The 24901-nt window shown below is 34.4% G+C and overlaps 2 protein-coding genes across 3 annotated transcripts in view; one reads left to right on the top strand and one right to left on the bottom strand.

Annotated features, from left to right (window-relative positions):
• LOC117565843 (uncharacterized) overlaps positions 1-24901 on the top strand; it is a 328547-nt gene that overhangs the window by 64531 nt on the left and 239115 nt on the right. The gene's annotated exons all lie outside the window — the stretch shown is intronic.
• On the bottom strand, positions 17384-17908 carry LOC117565852 (forkhead box protein D3; the record flags this gene model as incomplete). Its single annotated transcript, XM_034245173.2, has 2 exons — positions 17823-17908; positions 17384-17774 (listed from the first exon to the last, which is right to left on the bottom strand). Coding segments are annotated over exons 1-2 (477 nt in total), but the record flags the coding sequence as incomplete, so codon positions are not given.

Raw genomic sequence — 24901 nt, 5'->3', positions numbered from 1 at the left:
CTGTCTATCTCTCAAATTAATGAAAGAGTATTGAAAGTATAAAATAAAAATATAAATACGAAAATAAAATACAATAGCATATGTGTGTTAGATGATGGGGGTAAAGGAAAGGATGCAGAAAGAGGGGAAGGGGGAACTAGTCTGGTCCGTTTGGTCCTTTTTGGCTGACACACTTTGCCCGTCGACTTGTACACTTTGAGCATACTTATAAGCCGGGTGGCCAGGTGTGTGAGCCTTAGCGGTTCAAATCGCATTGATGTGTGTGTGTGTGAGAGAGATAGAGAGATGAGCAAGAGAGCGTAAAACCTCAAACACGTTGTATAACTTTTATGCGTTCACAGTTGAACCGGAAACGGAAATCTAATAGACCAAAGCATGCATAAGTGATGAAGCGAGAAAATTTACCCCTCTCCACCCCAACTCTTTGGAAAATCCTGCACCAAAAAAAAAAAAAACCCTTTTCAAAAACACCGTTCGTCGAATCTTATCAGAAGTTGAAGCGGCTTCCAAGTTTTGCACATCACGTTTTTCCCCCACTTTTTGTTCATTTTTTTTTTTTGTTTTCGTCCAGCGGTCGAGAGGTTTTTCCTTTTGTGGGCAAAAACTTTTGCAGCCACAAAGCAGGAAGGGAAAAGATTGACGTGTGTGCATGTGTGTGTGTGTGTGTAAGTGTGTGTGTGTGTGTGTGTGTGGCATGGCCTTGATATTGTGGACACATGTTTTCGGGAAGATTACCTTGTCAATCGGTTCGTTGAACGATTACTTTTCAAATGCTTTTCGCAAAACTAAAAACCAAAAGCCATCATCATCATTGTGAACGTCCTGCTTGACCCTCCTCCAAGCCCAGAAATACAATCTTTGGTTCACCAAAAAAAAAAAACAAAAAAAAAGCAAAGAAACAAAAAGCTGTCAAACATTGCCCCCAAAAAAAGATTCACAACTTCCTTCCTGCACGGCAAATAGAAAGCAAACTCACACACACGAAAACACACACACACACTCACACACACACTCTGAGATTTCAACACCATAATCAGATGGAACTGAGCGACAACATTGTTTTATTTCTCATTTCACAGTCAATGCAATAAAATCGCCTAAATATGCTACTCACAAGGTAAATCGTTTCGCTTCTTCCACCAACAACAACAGCAACAACAACAGCAACAAATATAAGCAAAGGGCAGGAAAATGAAATTCGCTTCATCTGCATCGAAAATGCGCCCCGCGGTGCAAACATTGGCGCCTTTTGCTAACCCCAAGCCAAGCCAAAAAGTAACAAAAAAAAAAAACAAGTAAGAAAGCTACAGTCGAGTGTACTCGACTGTGAGATACCCGCTACCCATTTTGAATAAATGAAATATATTTTGCGGTATTTTTCTCAAAATATACCGAAAATACTACAAAAATACTAAAAATATACCGAATGGTATATTTGGTATATCGACATAGTACCGTATTCAAAATATACCATAGACGGCACAATATACCAGATTGTCAGCCAAAGCAACTAAGACCCCTAGTAAGTAAGCGTATATCTTTAATAACTTCGACAATTTTTAGCTGATCGCAACCAAATTTTCAGGAATCATAACTACTATAGTTATTATTGTATATACCAAAATTTGCAACTCTAGCTTTAAAATTACGCTTGTTATTCGATTTTTTTGATTTGTGGGAGCGGAAGTGGGCGTGGCAAAAATTTGAAACAAACCTGATCTGCGTGCAAACATAACAAATGCTGTCGAAAAAAAATTATGGCTCTATCTCTCGTAGTCTCTGAGATCTAGGTGTTCATACGGACAGACGGACAGACACACAGCCGGCACAAAGTTATAATACCCTTCTACCCTATGGGTAGCGGGTATAAAAATCGTTCCGCGTTCGCGTTTGTTCGCTTTAAGCCAACAACAACGAAACCAACGAAAAAAAGCCAAGTAAACCAATTTTTGCTCAGCTCCAGTGGCCTAAACGAAATTACATATGACCTACAATATCAAAAAGTCTAAATATGAATCTCACCAAAAAAAAAGTACAAAATATTTGATCACATTTCAATTGTTCTGAATTCAACTTCTCTTTGCTTTCAAATTTTGTGAGGCTGGCTACGATTTTATATATACTTGGTTAATTTATTATGAATAATTGTGTTTTAATATTAATTACATTTACATAAATTAATCAGTTCTTTCAATTCTTTGCATAATTTGCTATATCTCTACTTACTAAGTTAACAGCAATCAAACCAAAAATTAGGTTCTAGTTGTACACGAAGGGAATTCCAACATATAATATTAAGAAACCAGAGCAAGTTTTTGAAATTTGACATCTGTTCGATCTTAAAAAAAAATGATTGAAGAACAACATCTCTTGTTTTAAGATTTTTCAACTTAAAAATCTTGTTTCAAGTTTTTTTTTTTTAGGATTGAAACGTTCTTAACTCAAGATTTAATAATCCGAACTAAAACATTCTTGAAGCAAGACTTAAATTTTAAAGTAATATGTTATTAATCTTAAAATTCAAAATTGGCATTTAAATCTTGGTCTAAATTTTAAATTTTATTTCAAGATTTTTTTTTTAAGATCGAAAAAATCTTCAATCAAGGCATGCCATCTACTTTTCAATCTAGATTTTTTTTCTCTGCGTGCGAATTAAAAATATACAAAATAAATCTATATTGATTTATTCCACCCATATCCATATATTGATTTAATTTTTATTTTTTGTTGAAATCTATATTTATTCGACCGATTTTACTGATTTCTTTTCATTACATATTACTTTTTAATCTATGAAAAGTAAATCAATTTACGGTTTTGTGTTGATTTATTTTCATTACAAATTCATTATTAATCTTTGTATATTTTGCATCTTTTTGCATTGACAATCAGCGCATTAGAATTAAATTTAAATAAAGAATGAAAAATAAATAAATTTTCACTACGAATTCATTATTAATCTTTATACTTGTTCTGATTTGCTTTGTTATCATTTATTATTATTTTTAATAAAAAAAAAAAAAAAAAAAAAAAAAAATCTTTATATTTTTTAGCATCTTTTGCATTGACAATCAGCGCATTAGAATTGAAGTTAAAAAAAGAATGAAAATGATGTTAAATAAATTTTCACTACAAAATTCATTATTAATCTTTATATTTTTAGCATCTTTCGCATTGACAATCAGCGGATTAGAATTGAAGTTAAAAATATGAAAAGTAAAAATAAATTTACTGTTTTGTGTTGATTCATTTTCTCTAAAAAATCATCATTAGTCTTAATATTTTTCTTGTCTTTCCCATTGACAATGAGCGCATTAGAATTAAAGTTAAAAAAAAAAGAATGAAAAATAAATAAATTTTCACTACAAATTCATTATTAATCCTTATATTTGTTCTGATTTGCTTAAGTTGCCCAGTTAGGTAACAGTACCCCTATCTTAGTTATTATTTCGTATTATTTTTAATAAAAAAAAAAAAAACTTTATATTTTTAGCATCTTTCGCATTGACAATCGATTAAGCGTATTAAGTGTGTCGTTGTAGCCCGATTCAGTTGGCGTTTCATTCAGGACCCAGATCCGATCCCAGATCATTTGCCGTTGCCGTTGCAATGTGCTGAACAGTGCTTATATCGTTTAAATGAACGTGACGACAGGACGCCAATGATCATGAAGCCAGCCGAAGAGTGCTCTGTGTGTGTACGTGTGTGTGTGTGTGTGTGTGTGTGTAACGGAAGTCATTTAAAAGTTATGATACACTACGAACACGAATGTGTGTAGCAAGTACAATCCGAGAGAGAGAAAGAGAGTGCATTAATTAGTGGTGGGGGGGTCGTATACGTGATATTCTCGCTTTCGCATCAGATGTCAACGCGTAGTCACAACAACACGGATTTGTTTGTCCATTGTCCGTTTGTTCGTTGTCGTCGTTAATAATTTATTTAAAACGTCGACTTTATGACGGCAGCAATGTCGACTAGTGACCATAACGATTTAGACGATTGACAGCTGGCCAAGTGGGTGTCCATGGTTGAAAGTTTAACCAACGTTCTCTCTCCCTCTCTCTCTCACACTCTCTGTCTCTGTCTCACTCTCCTTGTCGACAATTCTTTTACTCGCTGTTGTCTTTGCTGTCCGTGCTGTTGTTAAGTTTGTCATATTTTATGGCCCGCTTACGTCCGGCTACAGCAACAACAGCAACAACAACAACAACAACAACACAGAAGAGAGAAGAGAAGAGTTTCCCGCATCTCCCGCAATGTTGAAATGCCGCCACTTGGTTTGGGGCCCCCGTCTGTGGAGTGATATATATGACAGGCGGATTTTGTTTTTAGTTGGCATGGGTGACAATCCCTTTAGAAACTTTTATTTATTCACGCATACGCGTATTGGCAAAATGTGACGCTTACACGCAAAGCCAGAGCAAGAGAGGGAGAGAGAGAGGAAGGGAGACGGAATGAACAACTAGCAGGACAACAAGAAAAAGAGACAATGAGACAACAACATGACAATAACCAAACGACTACGACAACGACAACGACAACATTTTGAGCTCTGAACATTTTTGCTGCCCCACTGTGTGTTGCCATCTCTTTCGCTCTCCCTCTTCTCTCTCCCTCTTCTCTCTCTGCTTGATATTGCATTATTAATTATTGTTAATTAACCACATGCATTTATTACACAGCACACAGCAAAGTGGACTGCAAGCAGACTCGTTGTCATGACACCTTGGACAACAAATCGACTTGTAATTGTTGCAATTAATAAGGACGAAAATAATAGACGCTGCTGCCTCCTTATTTACGCTTACATATTATTACACGCATTACACACGCACACACACACACACACACAAATACACAGCTGTGGGCTTGAAGCATACGAAAGTGACTGAAACAAGTTTCAGTTGTTTACATCCAATTGGATGACGCAATACTGAGTATGGTAATACTTTATTCTTATAAGATATAATATTTAAATAGTATTATTCTTAAAATAATATAAAGAAAGATACAAATTAGATCAAGTTTTTATTAACAAGAAATAAAGCAACGCTCGAGTGTGCTCGACTGTAAGATACCCGCTAACCAATTCCTTATTCTTATTATTCCAACCTTATTCTAAAAATGTACCAAATTAATATACTAAAAAAATAGTAAAATATATATCGGTTATAATTGGTATATCGATATAGTTCTACGCTTTAAAAATATAGAAGAAATTTAATAAAATATACTGAAGGTTATAATTGGTATATCGATATAATACTACACTCAAAATATATCATATTTCAATAATATTATACTGAAAATAAAATCAAGAACATTTATCTTAAAATATTACTAACAAGGCGAGTTGGAACCATATTAAAAAAATGTATCAAATTAATATACCAAAATAATACTAAAATATACCTATAATTGATATATCGATATAGTACTACGCTTTAGAAATATAGAAGAAATTTAATAAAATATACTGAAGGTTATAATTGGTATATCGATATAATACTACACTCAAAATATATCATAGAGATATTTCAATAATATTATACTGAAAATAAGATCAAGAACATTTATCTTAAAATATTACTAACAAGGCGAGTTGGAACCATATTCAAAAAATGTACCAAATTAAAATACCAAAATAATACTAAAATATACCTATAATTGATATATCGATATAGTACTACGCTGAAAGTATACCATAGAGTAAATTATATACCATATTATTAGCTACAATTTTTATCCGATCGACACCAAATTTTCAGGAATCATAAATTATAAATAATACTATTGAATGTACTTCTAATTCCTATACTCAGAAAAAAGATATATGAAACTGCGCCTAAGGAATATCATGAGAACTTTGAAATAGCAGTGCGACCGAAAAAAAATACATAACTGTTTTCTTGCATATTCCTTTTTGTTAGTTAATCGCTGGTACATTGTTTATGTAAAATGGAACATAGAAATAAGAAACGAGCAGTTTTTCTGTTATTTTTAATATTTTTACACAAGTGTACAACATTTTGGCTACACACTGAAATAGCAGTCTTTGATTTTTTTTTAATTTTATAAAAAGTAAGTTTAATTATTATGTTTGCATTATCACCATATAATTTATTTATTAAAAAATATTATAATTTTTTAACAATACATTCCAAATAAATATTAAAGTGGTTTCTATTTTATGTTTAACTTGATGAAGATTATTAATGTAAACAATGCTAAAGCTGTGGATACTTTTATTTTCTAAATATTTTTAATGAGATTTAAGAGTTTATTCATAATAAGCATCAAATCGAAATTTAAGTTACAAAAATACGCAAAAAATACCAACTGAACCAACAACTGTCATTTTAATCATAATAAGAATCATATCGAAATTGATATTACAAAAGTACATCTCAAAATACCAATTAAATACCAACAACTGTCTATTTATTCATTCAAAATTTAAGTTACACAAAAACGTTAAAAAATATCAATTAAATACCAACAACTGTCATTTTAATCATAATAAGAATCATATCCAAATTGATATTACAAAAGTACATCACAAAATACCAATTAAAGATCAACAACTGTCAATTTATTCATAATAATAATCAATCCAAAATTAAAGTTACACAAAAACGTTAAAAAATACCAACTAAAATACCAACAACTGCTAATAGTTCATTGATATCGTTTGGAATTACATTTTTCCCAGCAAATTTTGGTTTCATTTTTTTTTTTCGGAGGGGCAATTAAAGTGATGTTGGAGGACAAGGCGAAGGTGTTGGTCTTGCATGAAGTATGTTTTTTTTTGTTGTTTTTTTTTTTGTGGGGAAAATAATTAACTTAAATGCCGGCGATGTGCTGACTGTGAGAGAGTCAAAATAGCTGGAGGCTGCATTGTAAACGAAAGCGAAAGGAGCGCAAAAGGTAAAAGGCAAATGAAGAAGAAGAAAAAGAAGAAGAATACGTTGAAGACCGTTGCAGCAGCAAGTACACAAACAACAAGTAAGAAAGCTACAGTCGAGTGTACTCGACTGTGAGATACCCGCTACCCATTTTGAATAAAATAAATATATTGCGCGGTATTTTTCTCAAAATACACCGAATACACTGCAAAAATACTAAAAATATACCAAATGGTATATTTGGTATATCGATGTAGTACCGCATTTAAAATATACCATAGACGGCACAATATACCAGATTGTCAGCCACAGCAACTAAGACCCCTAGTAAGTAGGCGTTTTTGCCCATACAAAAGTATTTCTTTAATAACTTCGACAATTTTTATCTGATGGCAAGCAAATTTTCAGGAATCATAACTACTATAGTTATTATTGTATATACCAAAATTCGTAACTCTTGCTTTAAAATTACACTTGTTATTCCATTTTTTTTATTTGTGGGGGCGGAAGTGGGCGTGGCAAAAATTTGAAACAAACTTGATCTGCGTGCAAACATAACAAATGCTGTCATTAATCATTATAGCTCTATCTCTTATAGTCTCTGAGATCTAGGTGTTCATACGGACAGACGGACAGACGGACGGACACACAGACGGACAGACGAACATGGCTAGATCGTCTTGGCTGTTGACGCTGATCAAGAATATATATACTTTATAGGGTCGGAGATGCCTCGTTCTACCTGTTACATAAATTTCCTGCCGGCACAAAGTTATAATACCCTTCTACCCTATGGGTAGCGGGTATAAAAAGTGTGGTAAAAAGATGAATTTGGTTCTCGTTGCTTTTTGGAGAGTAACTTGTGCATGCACAACACACACACACACGTATACACACACATGCAGTTCTCTCAATGTGCGCGAAGGCGGCGCCAGAGATCGTAACAGTAACAAGGGCAAACGAAACGAAACAAGAAACAACAACAACGAACCGAAAAACCAAAAAAATAACAAGAAAAATAACCTCAAACCACAATTGCAAAAACGAGCGAACGGAGAGGCAGTCAAAAAAAAAATAAGTTCCATTTGCCCCAAAGATTTGTGGCGCTACATATGTATTGAAAAAGTTAAGAAGAAGCAACATTAGCAACAGCAACAAATCAAGAGATGATCCATCCTCCTTTGTCATTGACTTCCTCGTTTTGTGGCTTTGTCTTTGGTCAACCACAAATCGAGTTTTTTATGCCATGACATTGTCACAGCGAAAGTGAAGTGTTGACATTACCTTGAGTGCACACGAGATTTCGATTCCGATTACGATTGCGATTACGATTACTTTACTTTACTTTAGCACTCGAATTGTGTTGAAATCTTAAGCTCAAACTCTGCTCGGACTTAATTACAGTTGATTTGAACTTAACCAGTTTGCGTTTCAGATCAACAGCTAAAGCAACTCAGCTCTCGAAGCTGTGAAAGCCATGGCAATGTGATTTGTCAATCACTTGAGGCACAAAGACAATAAAGCTCAAGCTCAAGCTCAACTCAACTGTGACAACAGCACTTTATTTTCGTTTGTGTAATGTGAAATATGCTTACAGCAAAGTTGACTAAATATTGTGATACTTTTGACTATACAACTGTGAAATTAAAAATATCTCCAATATTTATTTCAACCCCATTTTTGTCATACAATAATAATTATTTAAGAAATTCTAAAGCCTATTTACTAGAACTCTCAGTTGCAATGGCAGAAAATATGGTATATTTTTAATGTAGTACTATTTCAATATACCATACAGTATATTTTTAGTATTTATGTGATACCAAATTAGTAGGTTTAGCACTGTTTAGCATTTATTCACAATTCGACAATCTGTTACAGATTGCACTCTATGATACTATATTAATATACCAAATACAACCTTTGGTATATTCATACATGTTTCATTTATACACATAAATTCACTTTTTCATATATTTATAGGATTTTATGTGAGATATTTTAAATGTATTGCTTAACGACACGCAAAAATGAAAAAAATTGAAGCTTTTGTTTATAATCTATAATTTGTAATATGTAAATTTCATTGCAAGTGGTCTTTTAACTATATTTGCTAATAGTAATTTTGAAATCTTAGCATCAAAAATATTATTTCGATTCACGCTTATGAAAAGAAACTACATTCTTTAAAGGATTCACTTGTAAGTTCTTTAAAATGTAATGGTTAGAAGATCTATTCACATATCGTCTAAAAAGTTAAGACTTTTTTTAGGAGCTGAATAGAAATGCTTTTAGAGCAAACGCTTTTTCAAAAAATGCATGCTGAAGACAAATTTTGAAACAAGTATAACATGTTCTTCAATTTGATATCTGTAAACGTGGTTTTTAAACTTTTGCCAGAAAAGACCAAATTCTAAAATTAAGAACATTCGTCTTAAAAATTGTGTTCTTAAACTAAGACCACTTTAAGGACAAATTCTTGAGACTAAGAATATTAGTCTGAAAATTTCAATATTCGTGATTCGTGGTCTCAGAACATTACAATTTGTTTTGCTTTTATAAATAAGATTTTGGGTTTTATATTAAATATTCTTGAAATCAAGATGTGTTTTCTAATATAAGATTTTCATGTTCTTGACGCAATTTGTATACTAAGACCAAAATCCTGATTTTAGAGCTCTTCTTATTTAGTGTATAATCTATTTTTGATATGTGTTAAATGTATAAGATTCGCAGTTAAGTTAGTTTGCAAAATCAATAGCCAATTAAGTATTTACAATCTTCAGATTTCAAATACAGTAAAATCCCTTTAATGTCATCTCAATGTTTGTTGCTAAGCTGTTTAATTAAATACATATGTAAGTGGTCCATTGTCCTTTTGTTTTAAATCTCTAGCGAGTTGAAAACCGCAAATGCTTTACCTTTTATGTGTGTGATAGTGCTTATAAGGATTCATTGTAGTAGTTGAGTAGTAGACATATGCATATGCATGACTCTTGGAGCTGTCCGAGCATGTTCCAGTTGAGAAGGATATTTTGCTGTGTGACTAGTTGACTAGTTGGCTGTGGATGGGTCAGAGGCATCTTTATGGCCAACTGACTTGATGCTTAATGTGTGACACATGTACGTTGTCCTTAATTGGCTGCATTATTTATGAGAGAGTCGGGCAGACAGACTAGATAGAGAGAGAGAGAGAGAGAGAGAGAGCAAAAAAGGGTTGACATATGGTTACGCATGTTTGCCTCTTCAATCACAGCCTCAAGACACACAACACTGGTCAAGAAGTGGGTGAAGAACTTCTTTTCGATATCTGCTCAGCATCAACCAACTATTGCATAAAATATTCATCAACTCAATTTAGCATAACGAAATCTTTTCACTGTTTTTCTTTTTGCTTTGGACATTGATTACAAAACGGAGAACGAAGAACTGTCAGGACGTTTGAGTTATGTGGCTGGCAGAGAGTGAACCATTAATTAAATGACCCTTAATCAAGAGTGAAACTAACGCACTTTTTCCCAATGCCCATTTTTCATCAACATTTCCATCATTTGTCGTCCCTGCATATCGGAAGAGCAACAACCAAACCGTGTGTTTCCTCTATGGGGAATTATGCTTCTGTTTGCCCATTAATGAGCCCAAATAATGAAATATTGATTTCGGTTCTATGGGTACAGTTACAGAGAATGGTATAACTATGTGTAGTATATAAGAAGAGGCATAGTAAAGTATTATATGCAAGAAGGTAGATTGTTCTAAGCTTTCGACATAAATAGTATTAGCAATTGCTTTATTCTCAAACACACATCATATTATATTACTATATAAGAAAATTCTGTACAATGTTGTAAAATTTACTTTATTAATTGGTGAAATTAATTTCAAGACCCGCTCTCATAGATTAAGAGGGTATTACAACTTTGTGCCTCAAGGAAAAATACATATGTAAAAGGCAGAAGAAGACATCCACGATCCATGTATATATATTCTTGATCAGCTTATATATTATATTCTTGCTTTAGCTGAGAGTCTGGTATATTTTGCATGTAATACTATCTTAATATACCAAGTATAGCCGTTGGTATATTTTTAGTATTTTTGCGGTATATTAGTTTTTTATATTTACAAATTAACACCACGCTGTTTCGCTTTTATTCACAATAAGTACCGGGTATCTCAATGTCGAACAGACTCGACGGTATATTTTACACTTTATGGTATATTTTGTATGTAGTACAATGTGTATCAATATACCAAGTATAGAATATGAAATATTTTTTAATGTATTTTCGTTATATTAATTTGCTATATTTTCATATATAATACCTCAATTTTTTGCTTTTATTCACAAAGGGTAGCGGGTATCTCATAGTTGAGCACATTCATAGGTTTAAGTAGAAAAGTTGGAATTGTTCTAACATAAATTGAAATAATAATAATTATTATATATGTAAGTAAAATATGAAATTTTTTGAAAATGTTTTAAACTGAAATTAGAAGCTGATTTTAATATATTTTTGGTAAAATCCCCTTCTAAATCAATATCTGACAAACTATGTTTTAATTTTTGGTAGCTAGCTACATACTGCTGTGTGGCACTGTAATGTCTAGAGTCAAAAGCAATGCGATGCCAAACATCCGGCCCTAAAGAGCTGACCAAACTAAAAACGACAAGAGACAAGCTAAATTACTTATATACATACTACTATATACAATATATACTAAATATATAAATAAATTCGTATGTGTGTGTGTGTGTTTGGCAAAGAAGTCGCGTCGCTGATCGCGTCCTCGGCAAGGGAAAAAATAAATTACTTTAAACGGTTTCGAATAGCAAATTGCAGATTGTCATTTCAAAAGACATACCTTGCCACACATATCAGTGTCAATGACTAGGGACAGTCCCGGGCCCTGAGAGAGGTCTACGCCTCTCTTCCCTCCCTCTCTCTCTCTCTCTCTCTCTGTGTCTATCTCTGTCTCTTTGGGTGCGTGTGTGTGTGAACTTAAAATGACGAATGACCACAAAACAACACACACAAAGGGTTCTGAAATCGGGATCACAAGCTCTCTGAAGTAAAGCCAGAACGGCAATAATAAAAATACAAAAAAAAAAAAATACGAAAATACAAAACGCAAAAAAAAAGCTTCAAAACACCAGTTTCGCGGGAATTGAGATTGGGTTGAATTTTTATAATTGAGTTTGAGCAGATTTTGTTCTTTTCTTTTATTTTTTTTTTGTTTCTTGCTCCGCTTTTTGTTGTTGTTGTATTTAATCTCTTCTTTTGTTCGCTGAGTAGTTTGTGGGGATCAGAATCGTCGTCGTCGTTGTCGTTTCTCTCTAACATCAGGAAGAGGAAGGAAATTAAAACGAAGCTAAATGGAACATGGCACATAAGACAACTGAAAGTGGCACTCGAAATACTATTTACTATTATACGATACGTACTTGGACTTTAACAATCTATTGATCTTGTGGTCAATGGTTCTTCAACATTTTACACTCTAGCAAAGAGTTCTAGACTCTGGGGATAGAGACGGTGGAGTTTTTGCATTTGTCGCTATACTAATTATTTTGAGCATTTTTATATAATATTTATCCGATTGTATAGTAAATAAATGATAATAATAAAAACTTATTTGTAGAATAATCTCTTTAGTAGGATAAAAAAAATAGCATGTATTTTATGCATTGTAAGCCAGCGTAAATATTCAAGGCACACACTCAAATTCTCTTCACTCTCGCACTTAAGAGAAATAATTGGACGGGCAAAACTCAATTTGAGCGCATGCTTAAATTGCTTAGAATCAAAGACAAAGAGAAAGCTAAAACGAATTGCCGAAGTGCGATCCTACGAAGCAGAACATGTGTTCGTCTATTCATACTTCGTGCATGCTTCGTGACAGAAAAGCAAAAACAATTTCAAATGGAATGTCACCTTGGAAGTGCATACACACAAATCTGGAAGATGTATTTAAGTATTTGTGATTACTCACCCTCTCATATTTGCACAGCCACTGCATATTGTATTTATTCATTTTGATTGTGCATTAACTGCATTAATTTATATTCTCATTCTAATACACTTATATTCACCAAACACAAATTTAAAAAAAAATAAGCACTAACTCACATTATCAAATTTGGAATACTCCGTAACACATCACATTTAAAATCACTTATAAAAAAAAACGTAGAAAAAAAAACACACACACTTGCATTTCTCTATTATGCTCTCATGCACAGCAAGGAGAAAAAGAACGCGCGATTCACTAACACCAACGCACAACACACGAAGAATGTGAAGGAGAATCGCAAAGTGACGCCACGCCGCTTTTTCACTCACTTTTTTCCAGATTTCGTAGGCGAAAAATTAAGCAAAATTCACATCACACACGTATTTTACACTATTCACTTGCGATTTTTTAATATAATTAACGATTTCACGATGTTTAATTATTAATTAATCACTAGCTAAGCCAATTGAACGAATTTAAATGCAAATGCGGCGCGGATCAAACATTTGCATTTGCACTCTGCGCTCGTCTGTCGCATACTGACTTAAGAGGGACATTAATGTTCCTTCCTATGCATTTCTGCAAGGAGCTTTTACGTGGACAATTTTGTTACAGAAAGGATCAAAATAGTTCAAAGTGGTCAATTATGTCAATGTCCCATTATGAAGTGCACCAAATCAATGTGTAAACATTTGGGGATTGCAATTGGATGCGCGTTAGTCGAGTGCTGAACCAAAGCGTTCGTTGATCGAACCGAATTATAGATGCTTATCAGTGTGTATGGAAAGGATTTTGTTGAGTGGGCTTTTGTCTTGGCTAAATAAGTTCATAATAAATATTGAATATTATATTCGAAAGAAAGTGCGCCAGAAACAACTATGAATTTCTTTGTTAATCCTTTTTACGCTAAACAAAATTTATTAAATTGTGTTCGTTACGTTGTTTTTGTTGAACTGCATTAATCTTTTTAAAATTCATTGACCTTGTGACGATATATTCATATTCTAAGATTGTGGCAAAATTCCACAGCGCTCGCTATACTATCTTTGGCTTCAGTCTAGCAATAAATTGAAGCCTTTGCTCTAGTTTATTATGATGTTAGAGATCAGAGTCTGCTCAGAGTTTGGTCAGAGATTCTACGAAACCCAAAATTAAGATCTCGCCTCCCCCGAATACTTGCTGTTGTGCTGTGTATGTGCTCTACTGTACACAGTACACTAGTTTACTACCGCTATTGGGTCTTGAATTATTGACATCTGTTGCTCAGACGCCAATCTGCAACAGATTACGAGCAGCAGCAGCAGCAGCAACATGCCGCATGTGGCAAGCACAATGTCGGCGGCTTCTCGTCATTATGCATGTCCAAGGCATGTACTCTCGACATCGACATCGACTGAGACTTCGACATTGGCTTTAGCTTTGTGCACTTTACCTGCTGCTAACATTATGGGTAAACTACTCTACAATCTATAGTATGTTGCTGCTGTTGTTGTTGTTGCTGTTGCCTCGGCAATAATAAGTACGAGTGCTGCTGCAGACAAATGCAATTTCGCTGTCCGATCAAGCGATCGATCCCTTCTGTTTTTTTTCAGCTTTTTTTTTTTGTCTTATGCTCGCATGAGAGCTGCACTATATGATGATGATGAAGATCATAATGATGATGATGTTGGTGCACTGCAGTTGACGTCGTTGTTGTTGTTGTTGTTGCCATCTCGCCATCGTCATCGTCAATCGTCGCAAAATAAGTCCCAGGTTGCAGGTTGCAGGTTTTTTTCTGTGCTTCGTTGTCCGCTGGTTCAAAACTTGGAACTCTAAGCTGTGGGCCCATAGTATTGAGAGCGTGTAGCAAAAATTCGTGCCGTGACCGCCCCTTTCAATTCTGTATTATCAGATTAGCTCTTTTCATAAGCCATTTGTTCGTTCGTTGTCCGTTGTTCGTTGTTGCCAGTTGCAATGCTATTGACCGCTAGCATTAACTTACGAGCTGCACTCTAGCTCATAATTATTAATATAATAATAATGCTGATGATCATTATCGAGATGCTGCTGATGATGATGACACTCTTGGCCTCACCATTCGCTTACTTTTTTTTCATTTTTTTCGCTTTTCGTGTACTCTTTGGGCTGGTCTCATGCGACAGGTGTAGCTAAGAGGCGAATGGTAAATCATAAAAGCCTTGGCTAAGCCTTCGAATTGGCCATAATTATGCATAACAGAAGCTTAGCTGCTGTTCCATACAGACTGAGATAAACCTGGTCAACAAACAACTCACAATAAGTGAGACACGAATTTAATTCTGTTCTATCAAAGTGCGTTTCAACTTAAATGAACGCAACGCAAAGAGCTTTTGTCTGCAACACATGCAAATAAATCCTTTAAGAACTGCCTTTGCTTGAGATCAGCAAACGATTTGGTTCGGCACTCGACTAACGCGCATCCGAATGTAATCGCAGTCCCCAATTCCAAATTGACTTGGTGCACTTCATGATGGGACATTGACATAATTGACCACTTTGGACTATTTTGATCCTTTCTGTAACAAAATTGTCCAAATGAAAGCTCTTTGCAGAAATGCATAGGAAGGAACATTAATGTCCCTCTTAAGTCAGTATGCGACAGACGAGCGCAGAGTGCAAATGCAAATGTTTGATCCGCGCTGCATTTGCATTTGAATTCGTTATAATGGCTTAGCTAGTGATTAATTAATAATTAAACATTGCGAAATCGTTAATCATATTAAATATCGTCAAGTGAATAGTGTAAAATACGTGTGTGATGTGAATTTTGCTTAATTTGTCGACTCCGGAAACTGGAAAAAAGTGAGTGAAAAAACGGCGTGGCGTCACTTTGCAATTCTCCTTCACATTCTTCGTGTGTTGTGCGTTGGTGTTAGTGAATCGCGCGTTCTAATTCCTTTTTCTCCTTGCTGTGCATGTGTGCATAATAGAGAAATGCAAGTGTGTGCGTTTTTTTTTCTACTTTTTTTTTGTAAGTGATTTTAAATGTGATTTGTTACGGAGTATTCCAAATTTGAAAATGTGAGTTAGTGCTTATTTTTTTGTAATTTGTGATTGGCGAATATAAGTGTATTAGAATGAGAGTATAAATTAATGCAGTTAATGCACAATCAAAATGAATAAATACAATATGCAGTGGCTGTGCAAATATGAGAGGGTGAGTAATCACAAATATACATACATATGCACATACATCTACCAGATTTGTGTGCATGCACTTCCAAGGCGACATTCCATTTGAAATTGTTTTTGCTTTTCTGTCACGAAGTGTGAATAGACGAACACAGGTTCGGCTTCGTAGGATCGCACTTCGGCAATTCGTTTTAGTTTTCTCTTTGTTTTTGATTCTAAGCAATTTAAGCATGCGCTCAAATTGAGTTTTGCCCGTGCAATTATTTCTCTTAAGTGCGTGTGGAAAGAGAAATTAAGTGTGCTAAGCGCCTCACTGGCTTACAATGGGAAATGCTTACTGAAGCTTAATTGTATTCTCTTAAAGAAAATGAAGCAATATACTTCTTCTACTTCTTATTCTTCTCTTGATTATTTTCTTAAGCTGATTAGGTTCATTAGACTGCTGTCTAGTATTTATAAATAATTCTTTAAAATAAAAGAATGTAATGTGTTTTTTTTTTGGTAATATATTTATTGTAAACTATAAAAAAAATACACTGCAGACTTAAACTAATTAATTATAGTGAGTTAATATTAATATTACAGTATGCGTTAGGAAGAGTTCTCGGCTGGATTGAAAGTTGAAAGCAACGCGTTCTACGCCTTAAAAGTAGCTAAAGTTGAACTTGTCTTGGTTGGTATTACGAGGCGTATGCGTAATATTGTTGCGATTGTGGCACGTTTAATATAATGTGAGTGCGACTTTAACGCCACAGCAGACACTCGGCTGGTTGTCGCAGCCATTTGCCGGCATAAGCAGCAGCAACAGCAGGGCCATAAGGTTCAACATGTTGCTGTTGTTGTTGTTGTTGCTGTGGCAGATAATAATTGTGTTGATATTGCTGTTGTTGCTGGTAGTAATTGCTGTGGTTGCTGCTGTGCCGAGGTTGAAGCTGCTGCTGTTGCTGCTGTTGATGGTAATACAGTGATAAGCTGCTCTGCTGTTGCTGTTGCTGATGCTGGTAGCGATATGCTGCTGCTGCTGCTGTTGCTGCTGCTGTGGCAGCTGCCGTTGCAGTTGCATGTTGATTGCTCTGCAACATCAATAGATGTTGCTGCTGTTGTTGATGTTGTGCTGTTGCTGCTGCTGCTGCTGCTGTTGTTGTTGTTGTTTCAGGCATGATGGGAAAGTAGCTGGCATGCAGTTGAGGCTGTGGCTTAAAGAGCTGAGCATAGAACGCAGCAGCCGGCTGATAAGGATGCATTGCAGCATACGCCGCTTTGCCATGTCCTTGCAACATTCGACTGTTGTTGCTGCTACAAATGTTGCCGCCGCTGTGGTTGCTGTGGTTGTTGGTGCGTCGCAAACGTCCCGTTGTCTCACCAATGGTCAAATCATCGGCATACGGATCCAATGCCCAATAGTGACCACGTCCTGGATCATCCAAAGCACGCGGCACACGCACAAAACACGGATTCAAACTCAAATTGTGGCGTATGGAATTCTGCCACACACTTTTGTGATTCTGATAGTAGGCAAAATTATCGGCAATCCATTTGCAAATGCCGCTCAATGTCAAACGCTGCTCGGGACTTCGTCTTATGGCCATCACAATCAATGCGCTGTATGTGAAAGCTGGCTTCTCATTCGATTTTGATTGAGAGTTTGTTGGCGTTGCATCATCCGAGGAGGAGGAGGCGGAGGAGGATGAGGCAGGACTCGAGCTGACACTGCGATTGTATTCAGTTGACTTTTCACTTTGTTGTTGTTGCTGCTTGTTGTTGTTGCTATTGTTGTTGTCATCCGCCAGCAGCGAACGTATCGAGAAACTAGATTGAAAAACTGTCGATGTATCCATCTTAATTATTCTTATTTCACTCTGCGATCTTTACACTTTCAGTTGCTTCACTTGACTGTGACACTTTCTGCTGTTGCATGCATCATTTATACTCCTCTTGATCCTGATTAGAGAGAGAGAGAGAGACAGAGAGAGAGAGAGCTAGAAAGTAGAGAGAGCACCGAGATCAATGCAAGATCAATGGAAAGCCAAAGCCGGTCGGATTCATTCATTGATCCCCAAAGGAACAAGCACGAAATGGGATTAGTCAATCGCCTCATATTTCGGCAAATTGGATTATCATCTGATTACTACCTGCCGCCCACTCCGCAACACCCCGCACACCCATCTACTTAGCGTGTACCTTCACCTTCCTCTCTGTTCCTCTGTAATCTGTAATCTTTAATCTGTTATCTGTAATCTGTGTAACCCTTTTTGGCCTGGCTTTGTCAATTCGCGAAATGTTTGTAAATGTTCGCAGTTTTGTCGTCTTTAGTAATTTTCCATCATTGCGGCTTATGATTGTTGATCTCAATACTATTTCTCTTTAAAATTTGTATATCGAACTCGCGAATTGCACTTTTGGGAGTTTGTTCTTAAATTCTTGCATTTCACTTCCTTTTGTAGCTGAAATAAAACGAGGTTCTAGAAATAAATTTAAAATGATTAAATGTAATAATAAAGTATTAATCTAATGAAATTTAGTTTCATAATTGCTATACAAATACGAAAGAAAGCTAAAGTCGAGTGTGTTCAACTGTGAAATATTCTCTACTCATTTTCAATTAAACAATATACAAATACACCAAGAAATATACCACAAAAATACAAAAATATTCTACAAATATGTCTATATTCGGTATATTTATATAGTACTATATTCGAAATATACCATATCGTAAAAAATATACCAAATTGTCAAATATACAATTGTTGTAGATGGCTTTTCATGCCAAAAAAAACTTCTATAATTTTAATCTGATCGCAAAAAAAATTTTCAGGAATCTCAAATTAAATTTTGAAGCAAAACTCAATTTTTGTATATTTGAAAACTTCGTTTAAGTTGCAGTACAAAATGATGGTACATTTTTTTTATGATGTTTTTAAGTTTTATCGGAGAGCATTTTTTAAATCAATATTATATGATGTTAAATTTGTACCAAAATGGTTTATTCTTAAATGAAGATTAGAATTCAACAAAAATACTAGATTGATTGATTACTAATATACAACTGAATAACAGAATGCGCAAATGAAATCATAAAATGGTAAAATAATAAATATATAATAAATAATAAAACATACTACAATATTTTGTATATTTATTAATAATATTTTTGGTGTTAAAACTATAAGATGCTTTCTTATTATTAATAGGAACTTAGTTCTTTTATCAAATGTTCTCGAAATCAAAATGTTCTTGACGCCTTTTCAAGGTCTAAATTCTTAGTACTAAGTCCAAAATGATATTTGAACTCTTTTTCATTTGAATATTAAATATACATAAATAAAAAATCAATTTTAGAATGATTGATATAGATTTAATATTTTTCTTTCTTGATTTACTTTGATATTTTATCTTTCTTAAAACAGAATTATAATCTTGAATTGCAAGATGAATATTATATAATCTCAAGGTTTCAAGGATTCAAGGTTTTTATACCCGCTACCCATAGGGTAGAAGGGTATTATAACTTTGTGCCGGCAGGAAATGTATGTAACAGGTAGAACGAGGCATCTCCGACCCTATAAAGTATATATATTCTTGATCAGCGTCAACAGCCGAGACGATCTAGCCATGTCCGTCTGTGTGTCTGTCCGTCTGTCCGTATGAACACCTAGATCTCAGAGACTATAAAAGATAGAGCTATAATGATTAATGACAGCATTTGTTATGTTTGCACGCAGATCGAGTTTGTTTCAAATTTTGCCACGCCCACTTCCGCCCCCGCAAATCAAAAACAAATCGAATAACAAGCGTAATTTTAAAGCTAGAGTTGCAAATTTTGGTATATATAATAATAACTATAGTAGTTATGATTCCTGAAAATTTGGTTGCGATCAGATAAAAATTGTCGAAGTTATTAAAGAAATACTTTTGTATGGGCAAAAACGCCTACTTACTAGGGGTCTTAGTTGCCTTGGCTGACCATCTAGTATATTGTGGCGCCTATGGTATATTTTGAATGTGGTACTATATCGATATACCAAATATACCATTTGGTATATTTTTAGTATTTTTGCAGTATATTTGGTATATTTTGAGAATAATACCGCAAAATATATTGCTTTTATTCAAAATGGGTAGCGGGTATCTCACAGTCGAGTACACTCGACTGTAGCTTTCTTACTTGTTTTTTTTTATCTTAGCACCTTTTTTTCTAAGCATTGGCTAGGAACGTGACTTTTAAATATTGTATTATATTACTTTTATAAAGCATTTAGTTGAGTTTATTTTTTGCTAATGTGTTTAACCCTTTAATGCTGGAGCCCTGAATAAATGGTGTTTAGCATGTGGAATCGTATCGTATGTGATATTTTTGCGATGTGAATCAACGGCTGACAGACTGACTGGCAAGGTCCTCGGCTAACAAATTAGTTGCAGTTGGCTGGAGTGCGAGTAGATTATCAGTATTTTGGCCCGAAACACATCTCTCTCTCTCTCTTTCTCTCTGTCTCTCGCCTCTTCCTTTTCCTTACACCGTTAGTGAATAGCACAATTGCACAACTCTGTTGTGTTCTATACTTTTCTATTTTGTTGTGTTGTTGTTGTGTTCTATTCTGTGTTGTTGTGTAAAATACATTTGCCGGAACCCGTAAAGAGTGAGTTTCCCTCCCTCTCTCTCTCTCTCTTCCCATATATTGGATTGCTGCCACACCTCTGTCTATGTGTGGCAAAGTATTTTTTGCCACCCACTTTTGCCACAGGGGACGAACGCAAAACTTAACAATTGCACTGCATTATCCATGGCACATCCACAAGGCGTCTATATATATACAGAGGAGTACACAGACAATATATCTACTATATGTATACAATATAAGGTATATGAGGAGGGGGGGTGTCCCTATATACTAGAGGATGCCGACCGATATTTACCTGTCGACTCTTTGGCACACACTCGCCAATTGTCTGTGTACTTATTATGTAATACACATATCGCACACTCGTTGCACTCACATATCCTCAAGTTGAACGGCGTATACCCTGTACTTTTATTCAACTGATACGTGGCATATACGTCTGGGTACAAATATGATAAATTTTGTGATTCTATTAAAGATATCATTTGTAAGAACTTTTCAATCTTAAAATACATTTTAAAATAAGATTTTTAAGTTGATGAAATCCTTAAACACGATTTTCATGTTAAATTTGCATTTTAAGATTACAAAATTTCGAGTTAAAAATCTTGCTTCAAAAATATTTTATCTTGAAACAAGATTAAAAGAAAATTCGAATCTTGTTTTGAAGAGCGAAAAGATCTAAAATTCAGGAATTTGGTTCTCGTTTCTTAAAACAAGAATTATACAAATTTCAGAAGTGCTGTAAAGGTTATTATGTAGAAATGATTTACAACATTTAGATGTTTAACTTTATTTTATTATAAAACATTACCTGTAAACGTAGAAAAAAATGCATAAACACACATAAAGTAAAGAATAAAATCCTGAATCAAGATTATATGATGTCAAAATTGAACTAAGAAGCCAAAATCTTAAATCAAGATCAATCGCTCTAAAATGTAGTGGAGTGTGCTTGCTACCCATTTCAAATAAAATCCAAACAGTGCGGTAATATTCCTAAAATATACCAAATTAATATACCCTAAAAATACTAAGCATACACCAAAGGGTATATTTGGTATATTGAAGTAGTACTCTATTCAAAATATATCAGATCACCAAAGCAACTAAGACCCGTAGTAATTTGCGGGGTTGAAGTGGGCGTGGTAAAATTTTTAAACAAACTTAATCTGCCTTGGAACATAACAATCGCTGTCGGAAAAAATTATATTTCTGTATATTATAGATTCTGAGATCTTGGTGCTCTTACAGATAGACAGACAGACAGACGGAGAGACAAGCAAGGCTATATCTTCTCGGCTGTTGACGATGATATACTTTATGGGATCCTTCTGCTTGTTACATATATATCCTGTAGGCACAAAATAATAATACTCTTCTACCCTATGAGTATAAATCAAATGGTTTTATATACTATATATAATAAAAGTTTTTTTTAGAGTAGTAAAACGTATTTAACTGACATGAATTATCACAACAAAATACAGGATATCTGTGCGTTGAGCAATGCACTCGCAATTATCAGTTGCAGTTGTGTTTGCCTAGAAAGCGTTGCGACGAGCTCCCATAAAATGCCAAACACGCTCATTAGTTTTTGTTGTGAGTGTGTGTGTGTGTGTGTGTGTGTTTAGCTTGGTTACTGTTTGGAGGCCTTGTTGGGAAACAAAAAGAGAAAGAGAGACGAGAAGCAAAAACAGTGCTGAATTGCGTTGCTCTACAACTATAAAGCAGGCTGTAAACAAAAGCCAAATTGCATTTGGAACAAGATTATCCATGTCATAATGTCATATCTAGCTGCGGGCTGAAAGTGTGTGTGTGTGTGTGTAATTGCATTTGCAATTGTATATGTGTGTGTGTGTGTGTGTATAACTGTCGCCAGCAACTGCATGTGAGGCAGACAAGATAGAAAGATACATTTGTATCTCTCTTTTTTTTCGGGCTTGCAATAAAGTAGCTAATGAAATGCAGAGTATGTATGGGTGTCTCTCAGTGTGTGTGTGTGTGTGTGTGTGTGTGTGTGTGTGTGTGTGTGTGTGTGCCACCATATGGTGTATGTAAGCTGCAAGTGTAAGGATAATATGTAAGCAGGAGCAAAAGGCAAAAGGGAGACATACATGTGCCCTGTGGTGCACTACACTACGGATATCAAGTTGTTGTTGTTGTTGTTGTTGTTGCTGCGTGTCCTGCAGGCTTAACGATAACATTGTGGCAATTTTATTTGCCCACACAATCTGTTGTTATATATGTTATGTGGCGGCGGAGACTTTTGCCAACCGGAAGGAAGAGAACGAATTTCAGCGGAAGGAAACACTAAAATGTTACTTTAAATAAATTGCACTACACAACACACACCTCTCCCTCCCTCTCACTCCCTCTCACTCTCTCTCTCTCTCTCTATCTTTCTGTGTGTATTATTTTCTCCTAAGGGAGGCCATTGCATTGGTAATGGCGTCGCTGTCTCGACCCAGGGGTGACATGGACAACCACAAAAGCTATCCAACAGCAAAGGACGAGTACAGATAGCAACTATTTCTTACATTGTATTATGTATCTAGATACAACATTGCATTGCAACACCCTTTTTGTCTCACACACATGTGTAGAATGCATTTCATTTATTTGGAGTAGGAGATAGAGAGAGATAGAGAGGGAAAGAAAGGGAGATGGAGCGACACACTAGTGTGGCGAAAAATTTACGAGCCCGTTTTTAATCGATCTAAAATTAAAATCGCATGCCTAGCAACACCCCAAAAAAAAAAGAAAAGGAAAAAGAGAGACACCCTTTTCCTCGCTTTGTGTTTTTGCATTTTACCAATGGCATCCTAATAAGCATCTAGCCCATAGTTTTTAAACTACTATCCGACTATTTGCAATTATCTATGCAATTTTCCGAGCACAAGTTGTTTAACATATTACCTGAAGCCTGAACGAGAAATTCTATTCTTTTTTTGGTTATTCAATTGATAATAAAAAAATGTTAAATGCGAGAAATGTTGAATATGTTTTGCTTGATCAAACGACACAGAAAAATAAAGCTTTAAAATCAAGAATGAAATTTTTAGTCAAGATTAAATAATACCTATAATGTCAAAATAAAACCAAGAAGGTTTATTCTTAAATATTTTCTGTCTTCTTCTTTATTTACAATCTGTCTGTTAGACAATAAGTAAATTGTATAATTAATTCATTTTAAATTAACCGATATATAAGATTTCCAATGAGCCCTGCCATTTTTTTTTTATATATATATAATATAGCATCTTATCAGTTGGATGATTCTTAAATTAAGATCAAAATTCTGGAAAATTTCTAGATCTGGTCCAATCTTGAAATTAAATATTAAAAAATTTATTTTTATGAATGGAAAAATTTCAAAACTGAACCAAAAATCTGTAATCAGCACCAAACGCGTTAAAAGTTAGATTGATTGATAAAAATAAAGGAAAAAAAAAACAGATTTATGTGCACACTCTACTGTAGCTTTTTACTTGTTTTAATATATATTTCATAAACTTCTATGTATGTATTATGTTGTCTAATTTTTATAAGTATTTATTAGTTGCAATTATAGCACTTACACATTTTTAATATACGAACTGACTAGAGATTGAACCCAAGACCATCGACCACACATCACAATGAATTGGAACATTTCTACTTACTGAGCCAACAGCAACAACATCAATATTTAAGTTCTAATTTTCAAGTAAGGGAATTTAAACATTTAAAGAAGCAAGAACAAAAATGCTTGAATTAGAGATCTGTACAATCTTAACACAAGATTTTTTAATCTGATCGATGATTGAAGAACAAAATCTTGTTTTAAGATTTTGTTAGCCTAAAAATCAAAATTTAAGATTTTGTTACTCGAAAAATCTAAATTGAAGATTTTTTTAAGATCTAAAAGATCTTAAATCAATATTTGCAACATTCTTTTCAATCTAGAATAAAACATTATTGAAGCAAAGTTTTCATCTTAAGATAAGATTTTTGTTAAATCTAAAATAATAATTTAGCATACTCATCTTGATTAAAAATTTTTGTCTCTGTAGTTTCTCTATTTGTTGAACAATTTTTGATTAGACATACAACTTGGGAATCGTGCTTTAAAATTGTTTTTCAATATTGAAAAGTTGACAATTCCGATTTCGATTTCAGTTGTTAGCACAATTTGAATTTGCACTTTCATTAGACATCGGATGATAT

Source organism: Drosophila albomicans, chromosome X (assembly GCF_009650485.2).
Source record: "Drosophila albomicans strain 15112-1751.03 chromosome X, ASM965048v2, whole genome shotgun sequence".
In the NCBI taxonomy this organism is placed as follows: Eukaryota; Metazoa; Arthropoda; class Insecta; order Diptera; family Drosophilidae; genus Drosophila; species Drosophila albomicans.
Note: the sequence above shows the minus strand (reverse complement) of the source record. Positions and strands in the feature narration are given on the sequence as shown.